The sequence below is a fragment of the Rattus norvegicus genome, chromosome 4 (genome assembly GCF_021556685.1).
Source record: "Rattus norvegicus strain SHRSP/BbbUtx chromosome 4, alternate assembly SHRSP_T2T, whole genome shotgun sequence".
NCBI lineage: Eukaryota > Metazoa > Chordata > Mammalia > Rodentia > Muridae > Rattus > Rattus norvegicus.
The window spans coordinates 56,644,730-56,664,788 of record NC_141537.1 but is presented as its reverse complement, the minus strand read 5'-3'; the positions used below and the strand labels follow the sequence as shown (position 1 = coordinate 56,664,788).

General features: G+C 38.0%; 1 protein-coding gene across 7 annotated transcripts in view; it reads left to right on the top strand.

The window, feature by feature from the left end:
* Grm8 (glutamate metabotropic receptor 8) overlaps nt 1-19,843 on the top strand; it is a 906,417-nt gene extending 886,574 nt beyond the window's left edge. For 4 of the 7 annotated variants that reach the window (XM_087659148.1, XM_087659147.1, XM_087659150.1 and 1 more), the window contains exons 10-11: nt 11,879-12,125; nt 18,585-19,843. In XM_087659148.1, coding sequence (XP_087515274.1) covers nt 11,879-12,125; nt 18,585-18,634 — 297 coding nt within the window. In that variant the 3' untranslated portion in view covers nt 18,635-19,843. 7 annotated transcript variants of the gene reach the window in all.
* Nucleotides 19,844-20,059: the final 216 nt, after the last annotated feature.

Below are 20,059 nucleotides of genomic sequence, written 5' to 3'. Positions count from 1 at the left end.
TGTTTTTGGAGTTTTACTTTTATTGACTTTTGTGTGGCTGGATTTGTAGATATTTTGTGCCTGGGGTTTTTGTTTAAATGATTTTTAGGAGAAATAATAGTTTCTGTTTTGAAATTTTTACTTCTGGTTTTAGAAAATCTAGTTCATGATCAATTTTTGTCATGAGTCCACTGACATTGCAAAATGTCAGATAGACGAATTAACAGTTGAGAACACTTGTGGCTTCTACAGAGGATCTCGGTCAGTCCCCAGCACCCACATAGGGGATCACAAATATTTGCAATGCCAGTTCCAGGGCATCGAATATTTTTTTTCTGACTGCTATAGGCACGCATACACATATAAACACATAAAATTACAAAATATAAAACCATTTAATCTGATTCAGTGGAGATGGCAATTTTGCTATTGGAATTGCAGAAATGATTTGGTTTTGGTTATATATGCTATGTTAACAATTTTCACAAGGATTTATTTTTTTGTAATTTTGTGTGTATTGATATTTTGTTTGCATGTATGTCTGTGCCTCATGTATGTGTACAATTCCAACAAAGGGTCCTCTTAGAACTAGAAATATAGACAATTGTGAGTCAACATGTGGGAACTGGGAATCAATCCAAAATTCTCTGGCTGAAAAACAGCCAGTACTTTGAACTGCTGAGCTAACCCTTTGACTCCTGTATGTTGACCTTTAAATATCTATATTAAATTACAGTCTCATGATTGCTTACTTTCATCAACAGAATTCTCACAACTCCCATAACTCACCTGAGCCTATCTGTCTCCCATGAATCTCTTATTTCTGTAGACCTTAGTACCCTGAATCCTCAATCCTCACTGTCTTGTTTCATTTCAAAGCCTACCACCAGTTTCCATCAACAACAACAACAACAACAACAACAACAAATACAATATGATTCTTTTGTTATTATTCTTATCAGTCAAATTGATTTCTGCAATGCTTATTTAATGCTTTCTACAGATAGATTCTTTCAAAACTTATAGTTTTATGTGTGTGTGTGTGTGTGTGTGTGTGTGTGTGTGTGTGTGTATAAGGTACTGCTTTGGTTATTTTGTGACTGCCTCTTTGAGTTTTGTTTGTTTTGCTTTTTTTTGTTTCCTTTTTTAGAGATTTTGATACTGCCTTTTATAATATGAGAAAATAATTTTGTTTCTATTTCTATTTTTAGATCCTGGATGGTTTTGTTCAATTCCTTCACCTATTTGGTTGTATTTTCCTATAACTCTTTAAGGGATTTTTGCATTTCCTCTTTAAGGGATTCCACTTGCTTACCTGTGTTCTCCTGTATTTCTTTTTTTTTTTTATTAACTTGAGTATTTCTTATATACATTTCGAGTGTTATTCCCTTTCCCGGTTTCTGGGCAAACATCCCCCTCCCCCCTCCCCTTCCTTATGGGTGTTCCCCTCCCAACCCTCCCCCCATTGCCGCCCTCCCCCCATAGACTAGTTCACTGGGGGTTCAGTCTTAGCAGGACCCAGGGCTTCCCCTTCCACTGGTGCTCTTACTAGGATATTCATTGCTACCTATGGGGTCAGAGTCCAGGGTCAGTCCATGTATACTCTTTAGGTAGTGGCTCAGTCCCTGGAAGCTCTGGTTGCTTGGCATTGTTGTACTTTTGGGGTCTCGAGCCCCTTCAAGCTCTTCCAGTTCTTTCTCTGATTCCTTCAACAGGGGACCTATTCTCAGTTCAGTGGTTTGCTGCTGGCATTCGCCTCTGTATTTGCTGTATTCTGGCTGTGTCCCTCAGGAGCGATCTACATCCGGCTCCTGTCGGTCTGCACTTCTTTGCTTCATCCAACTTGTCTAATTGGGTGGCTGTATATGTATGGGCCACATGTGGGGCAGGCTCTGAATGGGTGTTCCTTCAGTCTCTGTTTAAATCTTTGCCTCTCCCTTCCCTGCCAAGGGTATTCTTTTTCCTCATTTAAAGAAGGAGTGAAGCATTCACATTTTGATCATCCGTCTTGAGTTTTGTTTGTTCTAGGGATCTAGGGTAATTCAAGCATTTGGGCTAATAGCCACTTATCAATGAGTGCATACCATGTATGTCTTTCTGTGATTGGGTTAGCTCACTCAGGATGATATTTTCCAGTTCCAACCATTTGCCTACGAATTTCATAAACTCGTTGTTTTTGATAGCTGAGTAATATTCCATTGTGTAGATGTACCACATTTTCTGTATCCATTCCTCTGTTGAAGGCCATCTGGGTTCTTTCCAGCTTCTGGCTATTATAAATAAGGCTGCGATGAACATAGTGGAGCACGTGTCTCTTTCATATGTTGAGGCATATTTTGGGTATATGCCCAAGAGAGGTATAGCTGGATCCTCAGGCAGTTCAATGTCCAATTTTCTGAGGAACCTCCAGTCTGATTTCCAGAATGGTTTTACCAGTCTGCAATCCCACCAACAATGGAGGAGTGTTCCTCTTTCTCCACATCCTCGCCAGCATCTGCTGTCACCTGAGTTTTTGATCTTAGCCATTCTCACTGGTGTGAGGTGAAATCTCAGGGTTGTTTTGATTTGCATTTCCCTTATGACTAAAGATGTTGAACATTTCTTTAGGTGTTTCTCAGCCATTCGGCATTCCTCAGCTGTGAATTCTTTGTTTAGCTCTGAATCCCATTTTTAATAGGGTTATTTGTTTCCCTGCAGCCTAACTTCTTGAGTTCTTTGTATATTTTGGATATAAGGCCTCTATCTGTTGTAGGATTGGTAAAGATCTTTTCCCAATCTGTTGGTTGCCATTTTGTCCTAACCACAGTGTCCTTTGCCTTACAGAAACTTTGCAGTTTTATGAGATCCCATTTGTCGATTCTTGATCTTAGAGCATAAGCCATTGGTGTTTTGTTCAGGAAATTTTTTCCAGTGCCTATGTGTTCCAGATGCTTCCCTATTTTTTCTTCTATTAGTTTGAGTGTGTCTGGTTTGATGTGGAGGTCCTTGATCCACTTGGACTTAAGCTTTGTACAGGGTGATAAGCATGGATCGATCTGCATTCTTCTACATGTTGCCCTCCAGTTGAACCAGCGCCATTTGCTGAAAAGGCCATCTTTTTTCCATTGGGTGGTTTTGGCTCCTTTGTCAAAAATCAAGTGACCATAGGTGTGTGGGTTCATTTCTGGGTCTTCAATTCTATTCCATTGGTCTATCTGTCTGTCTCTGTACCAATACCATGCAGTTTTTATCACTATTGCTCTGTAATACTGCTTGAGTTCAGGGATAGTGATTCCCCCTGAAGTCCTTTTATTGTTGAGGATAGCTTTAGCTATCCTGGGTTTTTGTTATTCCAGATGAATTTGCAAATTGTTCTGTCTAACTCTTTGAAGAATTGGATTGGTATTTTGATGGGGATTGCATTGAATCTGTAGATTGCTTTTGGTAAAATGGCCATTTTTACTATATTAATCCTGCCAATCCATGAGCATGGGAGATCTTTCCATCTTCTGAGGTCTTCTTAAATTTCTTTCCTCAGTGTCTTGAAGTTCTTATTGTACAGATCTTTTACTTGCTTGGTTAAAGTCAAACCGAGGTACTTTATATTATTTGGGTCTATTATGAAGTGTGTCGTTTCCCTAATTTCTTTCTCGGCTTGTTTCTCTTTTGTATAGAGGAAGGCAACTGATTTATTTGAGTTAATTTTATACCCAGCAACTTTGCTGAAGTTGTTTATCAGCTTTAGTAGTTCTCTGGTGGAACTTTTGGGATCACTTAAATATACTATCATGTCATCTGCAAATAGTGATATTTTGACCTCTTCTTTTCCGATCTGTATCCCCTTGATCTCCTTTTGTTGTCTGATTGCTCTGGCTAGAACTTCAAGAACTATATTGAATAAGTAGGGAGAGAGTGGGCAGACTTGTCTAGTCCCTTATTTTAGTGGGATTGCTTCAAGTTTCTCTCCATTTAGTTTAATGTTAGCAACTGGTTTGCTGTATATGGCTTTTACTATGTTTAGGTATGGGCCTTGAATTCCTATTCTTTCCAGGACTTTTATCATGAAGGGGTGTTGAATTTTGTCAAATGCTTTCTCAGCATCTAATGAAATGATCATGTGGTTCTGTTCTTTCAGTTTGTTTATATAATGGATCACGTTGCTGGTTTTCCATATATTAAACCATCCCTGCATGCCTGGGATGAAGCCTACTTGATCATGGTGGATGATTGTTTTGATGTGCTCTTGAATTCGGTTTGCCAGAATTTTATTGAGTATTTTTGCGTCGATATTCATAAGGGAAATTGGTCTGAAGTTCTCTTTCTTTGTTGTGTCTTTGTGTGGTTTAGGTATAAGAGTAATTGTAGATTCGTAGAAGGAATTCGGTAGGGCTCCATCTGTTTCAATTTTGTGGAATAGTTTGGAGAATATTGGTATGAGGTCTTCTATGAAGGTTTGATAGAATTCTGCACTAAACCCATCTGGTCCTGGGCTCTTTTTGGTTGGGAGACCTTTAATGACTGCTTCTAATTCCTTAGGAGTTATGGGGTTGTTTAACTGGTTTATCTGTTCCTGATTTAACTTTGATACCTGGTATCTGTCTAGGAAATTGTCCATTTCCTGAAGATTTTTAAATTTTGTTGAATATAGGTTTTTATAGTAAGATCTGATGATTTTTTGAATTTCCTCTGAATCTGTAGTTATGTCTCCCTTTTCATTTCTGATTTTGTTAATTTGGACGCACTCTCTGTGTCCTCTCGTTAGTCTGGCTAAGGGTTTATCTATCTTGTTGATTTTCTCAAAGAACCAACTTTTGGTTCTGTTGATTCTTTCTATGGTCCTTTTTGTTTCTACTTGGTTGATTTCAGCTCTGAGTTTGATTATTTCCTGCCTTCTACTCCTCCTGGGTGTATTTGCTTCTTTTTGTTCTAGAGCTTTTAGGTGTGCTGTCAAGCTGCTGACATATGCTCTTTCCTGTTTCTTTCTGCAGGCACTCAGCGCTATGAGTTTTCCTCTTAGCACAGCTTTCATTGTGTCCCATAAGTTTGGGTATGTTGTATCTTCATTTTGATTAAATTCTAAAAAGTTTTAAATTTCTTTCTTTATTTCTTCCTTGACCATGTTATCATTGAGTAGAGCATTGTTCAATTTCCACGTATATGTGGGCATTCTTCCCTTATTGTTATTGAAGACCAGTTTTAGGCCGTGGTGGTCCGATAGCACGCATGGGATTATTTCTATCTTTCTGTACCTGTTGAGGCCCGTTTTTTGACCAATTATATGGTCAATTTTGGAGAAAGTACCATGAGGAGCTGAGAAGAAGGTATATCCTTTTGCTTTAGGATAGAATGTTCTATAAATATCCGTTAAGTCCATTTGGCTCATGACTTCTCTTAGTCTGTCGACATCACTGTTTAATTTCTGTTTCCATGATCTGTCCGTTGATGAGAGTGGTGTGTTGAAATCTCCCACTATTATTGTGTGAGGTGCAATGTGTGTTTTCAGCTTTAGTAAGGTTTCTTTTACGTATGTAGGTGCCCTTGTATTTGGGGCATAGATATTTAGGATTGAGAGTTCATCTTGGTGGATTTTTCCTTTGATGAATATGAAGTGTCCTTCCTTATCTTTTTTGATGACTTTTAGTTGGAAATTGATTTTATTTGATATTAGAATGGCTACTCCAGCTTGCTTCTTCTGACCATTTGCTTGGAAAGTTGTTTTCCAGCCTTTCACTCTGAGGTAGTGTCTGTCTTTGTCTCTGAGGTGTGTTTCCTGTAGGCAGCAGAATGCAGGGTCCTCGTTGCGTATCCAGTTTGTTAATCTATGTCTTTTTATTGGGGAGTTGAGGCCATTGATATTGAGAGATATTAAGGAATAGTGATTATTGCTTCCCTTTATATTCATATTTGGATGTGAGGTTATGTTTGTGTGCTTTCATTCTCTTTGTTTTGTTGCCAAGACGATTAGTTTCTTGCTTCTTCTAGGGTATAGCTTGCCTCCTTATGTTGGGCTTTACCATTTATTATCCTTTGTAGTGCTGGATTTGTAGAAAGATATTGTGTAAATTTGGTTTTGTCATGGAATATCTTGGTTTCTCCATCAATGTTAATTGATAGTTTTGCTGGATACAGTAACCTGGGCTGGCATTTGTGTTCTCTTAGGGTCTGTATGAGATCAGTCCAGGATCTTCTGGCCTTCATAGTTTCTGGCGAGAAGTCTGGTGTGATTCTGATAGGTCTGCCTTTATATGTTACTTGACCTTTTTCCCTTACTGCTTTTAATATTCTTTCTTTATTTTGTGCGTTGGTGTTTTGACAATTATGTGACGGGAGGTGTTTCTTTTCTGGTCCAATCTATTTGGAGTTCTGTAGGCTTCTTGTATGTCTATGGGTATCTCTTTTTTTAGGTTAGGGAAGTTTTCTTCTATGATTTTGTTGAAGATATTTACGGGTCCTTTGAGCTGGGAGTCTTCACTCTCTTCTATACCTATTATCCTTAGGTTTGATCTTCTCATTGAGTCCTGGATTTCCTTTATGTTTTGGACCAGTAGCTTTTTCCGCTTTACATTATCTTTGACAGTTGAGTCAATGATTTCTATGGAATCTTCTGCTCCTGAGATTCTCTCTTCCATCTCTTGTATTCTGTTGGTGAAGCTTGTATCTACAGCTCCTTGTCTCTTCTTTTGGTTTTCTATATCCAGGGTTGTTTCCATGTGTTCTTTCTTGATTGCTTCTATTTCCATTTTTAATTCCTTCAACTGTTTGATTGTGTTTTCCTGGAATTCTTTCAGGGATTTTTGTGTCTGCTCTCTATGGGCTTCTACTTGTTTATTTATGTTTTCCTGGAATTCTTTCAGGGATTTTTGTGTCTCCTCTCTATGGGCTTCTACTTGTTTATTTATGTTTTCCTGGAATTCTTTCAGGGATTTTTGCGATTCTTTCAGGCATTTTTGCGATTCCTCTCTGTAGGCTTCTACTTGTTCTCTAAGGGAGTTCTTCATGTCTTTCTTGAAGTCCTCCAGCATCATGATCAAATATGATTTTGAAAATAGATCTTGCTTTTCTGGTGTGTTTGGATATTCCATGTTTGTTTTGATGGGAGAATTGGGCTCCGATGGTGCCATGTAGTCTTGGTTTCTGTTGCTTGGGTTCCTGCGCTTGCCTCTCGCCATCAGATTATCTCTAGTGTTACTTTGTTCTGCTATTTCTGACAGTGCCTAGACTGTCCTATAAGCCTGTGTGTCAGGAGTGCTGTAGACCTGTTTTCCTCTCTTTCAGTCAGTTATGGGGACAGAGTGTTCTGCTTTCGGGCGTGTAGTTTTTCCTCTCTACAGGTCTTCAGCTGTTCCTGTGGGCCTGTGTCTTGAGTTCACCAGGCAGCTTTCTTGCAGCAGAAAATTTGGTCTTACCTGTGGTCCTGAGGCTCAAGTTCGCTCGTGGGGTGCTGCCCAGGGGCTCTCTGCAGCGGCAGCAACCAGGAAGACCTGTGCCGCCCCTTCCGGGAGCTTCAGTGCACCAGGGTTCCAGATGGTCTTTGGCTTTTTCCTCTGGCGTCCGAGATGTGTGTGCAGGGAGCAGTCTCTTCTGGTTTCCCAGGCTTGTCTGCCTCTCTGAAGGTTTAGCTCTCCCTCCCACGGGATTTGGGTGCAGAGAACTGTTTATCCGGTCTGTTTCTTTCAGGTTCTGGCGGTGTCTCAGGCGCAGGGGTCCTGCTGCTCCTGGGCCCTCCCCCACGGGAGCCCAGAGGCCTTATACAGTTTCCTCTTGGGCCAGGGATGTGGGCAGGGGTGAGCAGAGTTGGTGGTCTCTTCCGCTCTGCAGCCTCAGGAGTCTCCTGTATTTCTTTAAGGGAGTTATTTATGTCCTTCTTAAAGTCCTCCATCATTATCTTGAGATGTGATTTGAAATTTTGCTTTTCGGATATGTTGGATAGCCAGTATTTGCTGTTGTGGGAGAACTGGGGTCTGATGATGCCAAGTAGTCTTGCTTTTTGTTGCTTAGGTTCCTGCACTTGCCTCTTGCCATCAGGTTATCTCTGGTGATAGCTGGTGTTGCTCTCTCTGACAGTGACTTGACCAGACTGTAAGTCTGTGTGTCAGGACTCCTGGAGAAGGGCTTTCTCCCAGCAGGTTCTGAGTACATAGAGCTGTGTCACAGGGTCAGCTCTTGGTGCAGATGGAAACTGGAAGGATCCTATCCCAGACTGCTGCTAGGTTTCTATAACCAGAGGGCTCCAGAAGGGTTCCTCTTGGGCCAGGAAAGTGAGCAGAAATGGTGGTCTCACCTCTGCTGTCAGGATTGTCAGCACTTCTAAGAGTCTAGCTCTCTCCTCCACAGAGAGCTGTGTTACAGGGTCAGCTCTGGGTGCAGGCAGAAACTGGAAGGATCCTGTCACAGACTGCTCCTGGGTTCCTGTGTCCTGAGGGCTCCAGACAGGTCCCTCAAGCAGAAGTGTTGGTCTTACCTCTGCTCTCAGGTGTGTCAGTGCTCTGGAGACCGACTTTCAGTTCCAGGCACTGGCTGAGAAAATAATTTTCCTTTCCTGATTCTCTAAGTATTTGCTAGGTGATGAGTGTTTTTTTTATCTGAATTTGTTTAAATCTCAATTTAAATGCCTACTTTGCTGTTACCATGTTGTAACTGATGACATAAGAGAGAGACGATACCTATGTAGGAGTGATGTTCTGGAAATCTGTCTTCTGAATGTAAAGAATATTCATTATTAATGATTGTCAGTGTCTGGTAAATTCTTATGATGCATGTTCTCTATATAGCAAATTTGTCATTTTTTTTGATATTATGTTGCTCTCTGTCATGGTCACGAACACATAATCCTTCTGCCTGAGCTTCTGACTCTTCGTTTACATGTATGTATCTGCACACCCACCTTAAGATATTTAGCTTCCTTAAAAAACATCATTTCAGCACTTAATAAAACTGATATTCTAATGTCATGTCATCCGTACCTTTTGTTTTTTTTTTTGTTGTTTGTTTTTTTGTTGTTTGTTTTATTTCTTTTCTTTTGTTTTGTTTTGTTTTGTTTCCGCTGCTGAACACCATTTCCAGTACTTCAGAGTTAAGGATTGCGAGCTTAATCACGAACCAGACTGATACTCTGCTGACAGTCTTTATTTACCATCCTTCACTTTTAGCTTTTGATTTGACACTTCATTTCACAAACATACAACCCAATTCCGAAGAGAGTGTAATGGGAATCAGCAAATAATTCAGATCAAAGACATCTGTGTCTTCACTAGTGAGATCACAGTGTGACATCTCTAACCGACTGATAGGTTCACAGCACCCAGGACAGTGATTTTTCCCAGAGTGAAAACTTTACTATGGTTCTTTGAACTGTGTAGAGCTCAGAATTTCTCTCAAGCATAAAAAAATATTTATTTTCTCCTGTGGTGTTTATCTGACAATTTACTGGAGTGACTGTCTCATAACTACACACAAAGACACACACAGACACACACTCACAGACACACACACAGACACACACACAAAGGAGATGAAAAGAGATAATTAAAATAATACTACGGTCAATATCTCTTGATGGATTTATATGTTTTTGTGTGAGTTAATACTATCCCTTCCTTTACCCAGTTTATCCATCACATTAAAAAGTCAAGCTGTTGTGTTATCCAAAATATGCACCTCTCAATATCAACACATATTTATATTTGAAAAAAATCTCAAAGTGAGACTACAGTGAAGATTTTCGGTACATCTGCCTAACCTACCTAACCACTGATTACTCCCTGGTTGTACAGCTGTGTATGTATTATTTCTCTTGTCACGCACACCTGGAAGCTTTGTTAGTATCTTTGTAGATTCACCATCCTAAACTTGTATGGTTATTAATTTTTCGAGTTATTATTTTGTGTCTATATTTTAAACAATAATATATTATTGTACTAAGTAACACCCTATATATGTGAATTTCCAGGTAATAGATTTAAAAGCCAGAGAGGAAAATCAAATCATACATTTTTTCAAGTATCGGGTATGGATGAGGCTTTTCTCATGCAAGTAAATTCCAGATTTTTTAAATCTTCTTGCCTTGTCCACACTCAGACACACACCACACACACACACACACACACACACACACACACACTCACACACACCACACACACACACACACACACACACACACACACACTAAATAAACCAAACCATATATGGATGATGCTATAATTCAATATTAAGTTTGTTGGGAAATGCTCCTTTCCAGGTTACAGTTGACCATTGTGTGGAAATCAGTGCGTGACCTTGAATCAGCTAGTCACATCTACAACCAATATTCAAGAGAAAATGCATGCAAGCAGGTTACTTGCTCTCTACACTTATATAGTCTAGGATCCCCTGTCTAGGAATGGTGCTATCTCTATTAGGCTGGTTCTTTCCACATCCATTAACAGTATAATGACAATTCTCTCTAGATGATGTCAACAAACCACTCTGATGGTGATGGTCTGTCATTGAGACTTTCATACCAAGTGATTCTAGATTGTGCAAACTTGACAATTCAAAGTAATCATCACATGCTATTTAGATTAATACCATATTGTTTACAAAACTAATTAAGATTCACTAAAAAACTATAAATCCAGTTTATGAGTTTATAGAATTTAAAAGTTCCTTGAGCTCCAGATTCTCTTTGCTTTTAGTTTGAATTAACTCAATAGAATCTAACTGAGGCAGTCCTGGTGATAATTATCAATTCAAGTGGTTTTAGTATATTTATGGGTGTAGTTTTATCTTTACCACATTCTTTGCATGTTTGCCCCCTTCTTTATTATTCTTTGTATTTATTCTTTAAAATTTTCAAATAAGTACACAATGTATTTTTATATCTGTCAGCTACTTCTTCCTTGAGTCCTCACAGACACATCTCCTTTCCAATTTTATGTTCCTTATATTTTTCTATATTTCTTATAAGAACATCAATCTTATATTAATGACATGCAAAAAGGAATGAACATAGAGAAGGAAATTTCAAAATATTGCTGAGACTTCACTGCTAAGATATGCATTTAACACCCGAAAGTAGGAACCGTTTTTGTCTTAAATACATATTTATTATATTTTATATGTGTGTTTTGCTTGTATCTACGACTCTTTACCACATGGTTTCCTAATGCTCATGGAAGTCAGTAAAGAGTGATGGATCTCCTGGAACTGGAGTTTTGGATGGTTCTGATATGCTGAGAACTGACTGTGGGTCTTCCTCAAGAGCTAAAAGTTTTCTTACCTACTCAAAACCCTTAACTTAATTCATCTCAAAGCCCTAGGAGGAGATCTTTCACATTTTGTTAAAAACCCTATATCTATATTGATGTGATATAAACATTGAGAAATCCCAGAAAGTGTTCATTAGATAGGCTGTTAAATAAAACAAACTCCCTTATCATGTTTGGATTTTTTTTTACCAGTTTTGGTGGTTAAAACTACATAATGATATGAGAGCAATGATGTTGCAGAAGCAATGTATATCATGATGACCTAGACTACTGTACTATCTCTGTCTTTATTACATGTAAAATACTCTTGGCTTAAGCATTGTGATAATCATTTGGGCCACTGGTACCTTTGTAAGAAGACAAATGTAGTAAGACCTATTAGTCTTGTGTCAGAATGTATTTCTGTGGTTTATCATCTAAAATATAACAAGCTCTACCTCTTTTCAATTTGTTTTAAGGAGTAAGGATTTTAAAATACAAAATCTCTCATCTTTACATGTAGTTTGTCATAATGAAATCTTGACTGCAGTCAAGGGCAATTTCAGTAAATATTCTCCAATGTAGCTATAGGAGAGAAACTGGAATAATTTTAGAAAATGGTGTGTTATTTGCTTTATCTCCTTCCAGTCAGACTTAATAACCATGATTCTTTTTCTTTTTTTTCTTCTCCTCAGATGTACATCCAGACAACGACACTTACTGTTTCCATGAGTTTAAGTGCTTCAGTGTCTCTGGGAATGCTCTATATGCCCAAAGTTTATATTATAATTTTTCATCCAGAGCAGAATGTTCAAAAACGCAAGAGAAGCTTCAAGGCTGTGGTCACAGCTGCTACCATGCAAAGCAAACTGATCCAAAAGGGAAATGACAGACCAAATGGCGAGGTGAAAAGTGAACTCTGTGAGAGTCTTGAAACCAACAGTAAGTCATCTGTAGACTTTCAGATGGTCAAGAGCGGGAGCACTTCCTAATAGATGTACGTTGAACATTCTTCTACTAGTCTTGGGGACTATGCTACACAGTTCTAAGCTCATAACGGCACACAAACCCTGAGACTGTAACGACAGTCAGAACCATAGAATTAGAGCTAAATGTTTACAAATGAGTAGTTGTTCCCAGCGCACACACTTCCCACCTGAAGTCTGTACAGTGAGGGATAGCAGTGTAGCTGCTCCTTTGAAAAATCATAGGAATTGACATTTGGATGCTGTTGCATTTACAAAATTCATTTCTGAAACTTTTAGGAATTATTCTACAATACCTGTTGCTTCTGTACTGGCCTCTTTTATTACTTTTATAGTGATACTTGGGGAATGAGATACTCTGGACCTTGCGCAATCAAATGCCAAGTTGTTTGGGTTTAGGGAAAATGAGAAAAGAGTTTGCTAACATGTAGAGTGGAGTCACCATAAGTACTTGGCTCCCTCAGGTCCTTTCTCCTTTTGAATTTTCATGATGTTTCTGTTTGAGTATGTTAATTTCGAATAAGCCTTGAAGGCCACCTGACCCTGAAGACAGAATCCTTTCGACTACTTTCTTCATCTAGGTCTCTTTGCTCTGCAGTTGACCCAGAATCATCATATGGAAATAGTACACTGCCTTGCAGGATAATCTGGCAAAATTTAAAGTAACAGTTAAGGCTTTCTTGGTATCCGTAAAAGACAGTAAACAGGTTAGATATTTGTATGGTAAAGATTTAGAAATATAATAAAATTTAGAAATACAATAAATTTTATTTATATTACCTGGTTGTATAAACAAATTAAGTATAAATAAGTAAATTGAAGCTTCTGTAAAAGAGCAAATTAAAGTTCTTATTCTAGAAGGTCAGTCTTTCGTGAATAACACAGGACAGGCTTTTATTAATTAAGTATAAGCATTTTTATTAGTGTTACATATTATTAACGCCATATAGACAAACACATAGAGATTGTCTCAGATATTTTGACATGCATAGTAAGCTTATTAGCTTATGGGCTAGTGAAGTAGCTGGACAGATAAAGGCACATGCCACCAAGCCTGACAGCCTCAAGTGGACCCACTTAGTGGAAGGAGAGAACAAACTCCTATAAGCTGTACTTTGACTTCTACATACACTCAGAGGCGCGCGCACACACACACACACACCACACACACACACACTAGAAACAAATTAATAAATTAAAAATAAATTAATTGCTTGAGTCATCCACAGAAGCTTTCTTGATTCTAGGAAGATCATCTAGTAAAAACAGTTCGTTTCTAGAAAGAAACCTGTCACAGCTTAACAAATACATCCCACACGGACACCATTCTTTCAAAAGCAGCCTTGTGACTATGCAAGAGCTGACACCGTAGGATTGGTTTCAGTAAGTATGGTCACCCCCATGATAGACAAGCACTTTACCAGGGACAGGACTGGTAGCAAAATGTTAATGATTTGGGAGCAGAACATTTTTGTTTTCCAACTTGAAAGTGTCAGAATGGGGATTTTAAACCTGTGAAGATGCCAGTAAGCTGCTCTTGGCACGAGGCATGTTCAGTGCTGGCACTGGAAGCATGAATCACCAGAGACTGCTTGACCTGTGTTTTTGTGGCAGTCCAGAAAAGGACATAATGGGTTTCAAATGGAAACAACTAGCATTTTCGTGGAATAAATACCAATCATCCCAGGCCCATCCGAGGAACATGATGGGAAGCAAGAAAAAAAAAAAAAAACAATGTCTTTCCCACGCCCCTGAAGAGCAAATAGTTTCCCCTAAAAGTAAAATATCTATTTTCAGTGAATACTGGCCTTATATAGTTAAATAAATCTCAAACACTGGCTATTTCCTTGTTATTTTCTGTGGGTGCTGAAGTAGAAATTATATAACCAGACAACACATTTCTTTGATTTATCTAGAATAAATAAAAAAGAGATTACAAACATGAAGGCTAAGGAGAATGAGGTTATGATATTCTGAAAGAGTTAAAGTTTCCATTTGGAAGGTACAACTAGAAAAAAAATAAATGAAGATAATGCCTGACTGGCAGTTTGGGCTATCATTAATACAAGAGTATTTGAAATTAAAAAAAAAAAGAACAACTATACTTTTGGTATATATACCTTTATTTTAGTATAAGCAGTATCTTGGTAACTGTGGCTATTAATGTGTTGGTGAAAGAACTGGTTATGACTAAGTAATGATATATCCACATATGCATATATATGCAATTCATTATAGCTTCTTGTGTTCAGAAAACTCAATGTAAGGTTTAACATATACGTATACATATGTATGTATATATGTATGTGTATGTAAGTATGCAAGGTGAGTGCTGTCTATGAGTGAGGGTACCTGTAGCATTCCAAGGATACCATGGATTGGAAGTCATAGGTGTCTTTCAGCTGCCTGACGTGGATGCTGGAAACCATGCTCAGGTCCTCAGCGCTCATTCTTGAGTACTGAGCAATCTCTCTAGGCCCAGAAGACTCATTTTAGAAGTGAGTTGTAGACCTTACCCCAGACTTCCTTGTCATCTGATTACAATGTGAGAACTTCACATGATAATTTTAAGGAAATTTATACCTAGTCATTGTTCTACTTCTTACGTTTCTTATGAGATACTGATTAATATGTAGCAGTTGCCATTCCTTTAGCCTGCAAACACAGCACAGCACACCTAAGGAAGTTTGTCATTGCCCTGGTTTTCAAAAGTGACATGAACCTTGTCAAAACAGTTCCCCTCTTAGTTCATCTGCATGTTTTTAATCCATTTTGATCCATGATTTCTGAAATAATGAGTCATGAAAATTATCTGTCATTCGTAGTCATCCTTTTTCATTGCTTCAATTTTACTTTCCTTCTTTTGAAAAATTTTTCTCTCATAATGTACTCTTATTATATATTCCCCTCCCTCTACTCCTCTAGTTCCCCACCTCTCCCTCCCTTCCCTCTGGATCTGCTCTCCCACCCTCTGTCTCTCATTAGAAAGCAGTCTTCTTAGGCATAATAATAAAATAAGAAATAAGATATAGGGGTTGGGGATTTAGCTCAGTGGTAGAGCGCTTGCCTAGGAAGCGCAAGGCCCTGGGTTCGGTCCCCAGCTCCGAAAAAAAAGAACCAAAAAAAAAAAAAAAAGAAATAAGATATAATAAAATGAAAGGTAAAAGCATGAAACAGAAAACTAACACTCTGAAATTGGAGAAAACAAACAGAAGGAAAAGAGTCTAAGGAAAGATACGAGAAACAGATAGCAATGAAGAGACTTACTCCTTTCCATGTCCAGCAAATCTTATAGAAATAGCTAAACTGGAAGCCATAATACATATGCAAAAGACGCTTGACACAAAAAGGGGGAAATATCAAAAACATATAAATATAAATAAATAAATACAAACATAAATAAATAGATAAATGCAAACATAAATAAATAAATAAATACAGACATAAATAAAATAGCCTAGAGAACTAAGGTAAGACACTTCACACAACAACAAAGAGTAAAATGATTCCCAATGACGTTCATCTGGACTCAGATCAGTACTTGCCCAGCTATCATCAGAGATGCTTTTTTCTGTAGTAACTGGGAGCAAACACAAGAACCACAGCCTGACATTATACAGAAAGTTAGAGACTTGGAGCCCTCAGCCTCAAACAGGATGTATCCATCAAATCTCTTCCATCAGAATTCAGGCAACCGAGGAAGAGGATGTAGAAAGTGTTTAAGAGACAGAGGGGATGGAGGACAACAAGAAAATAAGGCCCTGTAAATCAACATGATCATGCATGTATGAATGCAGAGACTCTAGAAGCACGCACAGGTCCTACCAGGTCTGCAGAATAAGGCATTCTAGAGCTGAAAAAGTGGGCACAGGCCTCATCCCTCACCCAGAAGTTATCTCCAATTGCTAACAATTTGCAAATGAAAACTTGCTCTCTTCCATCCCATGCCCTCTTTTTTTTTAAATTGTTTATATTTTGCTTGTATGTTTATATTTTCAAGACTGATTATTTCATGTTGTGTAACCAATGGGTGTACTCTTCCACGGGATGACTAGTTCTGCTTACAGCATTCAGGATTCCTGAGTTGCCTGAAGTATTTTGTCTATGACTGGGGTCTGGTGAGATTTACCCTAGCCACTTTGGCATATCTGGTGCTGTCATCATCCTTGTTTAAGTCTCTTTTCCTGTTTGCAGTGTACACATTTAATAAATATTTTCTCTACTTACAGACATTTCTAACAAAGCAGAATAGGGCAGAAAGTTCAGCGACCCTTTTACTAGTCCGTTTTCCAACTCACAGCAGGTTTTCTTCATCACAGCTACAAGTAATTAACAAAAAAACTATCAGAAGCAGAAAAAGTCTACATTTTGTTTTTTTTAGAGAAATCTTGAAGCACAAAATTCATTATATGAATCAGAACATGAAAAAGGAAGCAGACCAATATAAAAAGCATTGTGGCTCACTTTGTATGCACGCACGCACGCACGCACGCATGCACGCACGCACGCACGCAGGCACGCACGCACGCAGGCACGCACGCATGCACGCACGCACGTACGCACGCACGCACGCACGTACGCACGCACGTACGCACGCACGCACGCACAGACTCACGGACACACACAGGAATCAGCTTATCTTCTGGAAAAAGGGCTATCCAATAGGACCACAGGTAGATAAGGAATGATCCAGTCACCAAATGCTTGCCACAGAAGCATGTGATCCTGAGTTGTACAACAGCACTCGCATAAAATCTGGGTATGAGCACAATTTCATAAGCTAAGTGCTAGTAAAGCAGAGAAAGGTGGATTCCTGCAACTTCCTGGGCAGCCAGGCCTACCTTAATCAGTAGTTCCCTCATTTGAAGAAAGCCTCTGTCTTACGTTGTGAGATGAAGACTTTAAATCACATTATTTAGGATTGGCCTTTCCATGCATGCCTGTGCGTGCGTGCATTTAGAGGAACACATACAGGGATATATACATAAACACATAGTCTCTCTCTCTCTCTCTCTCTCTCTCTCTCTCTCTCTCTCTCTCTCTCACACACACACACACACACACACACACACACGCTTACATGCTCCATGTAAACACATAAATAAAAAGGGGTGGGGCATATTTCTGTTTCTTACAAGCTTTTATAGACTTGAATTAGTGGTGAGGGTAAGGAGCATGAATTTACTTAATTTTTAGTCATTTTGTAAAATTAGAGTGTAATGTATAGCTGGAATCAAGTCCACTTCTTTCCACTGTGCTGTGATAATAATCAAGTGTGAACAGTGATGATAAATTCATGAGTAACCTAGTTTGAACACGTAATTAATATTATTAAATTAAATAAAAGTTATTAAAGCCATATATAATTAGCACTTTCTTGGACTGGGACCATTTCACTGATACACTTAGCATGATTTTGTTGTGTGTAACCTGGACGGGTCAATTACCAGTGTTCAGAATGACTGAGGGATAGGTTACATAAAAAGAATAGCTTTAGGATTTCTAGAAGTACTTAATGTACACAACTATAATAAATGTTTTTTAACAAAATTTACATTCTGAATTAAATTAATACACTGAAATACATGTATAGGTTTTTAAATGCAATTACTGTAGTATTAATTTTAAAGGAGACAACAATTTTGAACATTTTTACACACTAATTAAGTGTTTGAATATTACAATTATTTGTAGTTAGTCTTCTTCTCTGGAAGGGTCAGCATGAGTGTAAATTACACACAATGTTTTGTTGTTCAGATCTTTGTAACAGGCTTACACCAATGAGGGTTGTTTTCTAGTAAGATAACAGAAGAGTTAAATATGAGTTTCATCCACTGAGATTTTATTTCTCAGTCAAAATTAAAAAAAAACACAAATATCTATTGACTGTGTCAATATTTAGTGAAGAATGTATGTACTTGAGATTTTTGCATGCTAATCTAAAATCTGAGATTATTGTTAATTTTTGTATGGAAGATAAACATTGTCAAGGTCCAACTAATTATAACCATTTGGTTATGAGATTCACTGAAGTGAATAAAATCTTTGATTTATTCTGGTAGATTTTTTTCATGTCTATTTTGCAGAACATTGGTGTCTTTTTAAAAATGTGTATGAAAGTTAAATTTATCAAGGCAACATGTAAATACAATTTCACTAAAGTTTTCTAACGATTAGCATTTTTTGCATTCACCCTTTTGCTAGATATCCACGTACTATACACAGGAGTGGGGAACATTTGTGGATTAGCAATTTTGCTGCATTTCTCATTTGAGTTGTAATGAATGGTTTAAAATACTAAGCAACATATTAAAAATCATTATCATTAGACAGCCCTAGAAGAATTTTAAATTTGAAATTATATCACCAAAAAGGTTATTATACAATACTAACTAGTCCTAATTTTTCTTAACAGCGTCTTCTACCAAGACAACATACATCAGCTACAGTAATCATTCGATCTGAACAGGGAGATGGCACCATCTGAAGGAAGGTGCTGTATGTTCTTAAATATTGAACATGAGACTGCAAAAAATGCACTCTGGGAGATCTCCATAGACTACAATCAATCAGATCAATAATCTTGTAAGGAACAAAAATTAGCCATGAGCCAAAAGTATCAATATTGAAGAGCAAAGAAGCCCATTTTTATACAATACAACCAATGAGTGTCAAGCTAAAGTGTTGCTTACTTGTGAGCAGTTTAAAAAAAAAAATCTCAAACGGAAAACTAATGTTAGCTTGTGAAAAAAAATGCCGTTGAAATAAACCATGTCTGATGTTATTCTTGTAAGTATGTTTCTGTGATTGTGAGAACTCCTGTTCCTGCCCCACACTGTTCAACTTGTATAAGCCTCCGAGTCTGTTTCTTGTAATGGCTGACTGGATTGAAGCCCTGGGTTGTGCTACAAAATAAATGCAATGGTTGACGCATGCAATTTTTATACAAATAATTTATTTCTAATAATAAAGGAATGTTTTGCAAATGTTGAGCGTTGTTCCGTTCCAGTTTTAAACCAGGATAGTCCCCTCTTTCCAGCTGAAATTCCTCTGTTGTTAGATCCTTGCCTGGCGCCCTGTGGCTCCTACCTCCTTCAGGAACATGGGTTTGGATTGTCTGTTTTTACAAGAAGATTTTTCTCTTGTTCTATGAAAAGGTATTGCTTGTATAAGATTTTTGTAAATATTTTTGATTCATGTAATAGATTTTCATAGCGACTACTCCTAGTTATAGATCGGTATAAAAATCCTTACGTTGTTATAATTGACCGTTAAACTTTACTTTGGAAAATATATTATGGAAATTGTCATGGAAAAATATATCACCATGTGACCAAATTGCTTCATATAAATTCTAATTCAAAACCTTTGCATACGGAAGTATTCCCTGCTACGTGATACTAACAGTCTCCCACCTGGGCCTAGAAGTCACCAAAATCAGCAGAGTAATGGGCCTTGCCAAGGTCATTCTTCAAAACTCTGAATTAGCATACTTATTCCCTTGGCATCATTAAAGAGTCCACAGTTCAGATAACATGTCAATGAGTTCTTATTTTCCAAATGAAAACATTCATTGCTTCATAAAGCAGTATCATTAAAGAGAGGAAACAGGAAGCCTCTCCGGTGCTAATAAACTATGCTAGAGCAGATAAAAAGAATCTGTTAACAGCCTTCAAATCTGTGGCCATTTTTGTCCTGAGTTCCTCTATTATGTACAGTCCCAGACATCCATCAAATCAATGGGTCTCTACAACCATTTTGTTAGTAAATGTTCTCGATGCTGAGTTAGCTTAGATGGCTCATTGCTTTCCTTATAGATAGAAAGAGTCATTGCTGTAGCTTCAGCCAAGATAGTAACTTTATTTAATTGATCAGGTTCACGTAGCGTCA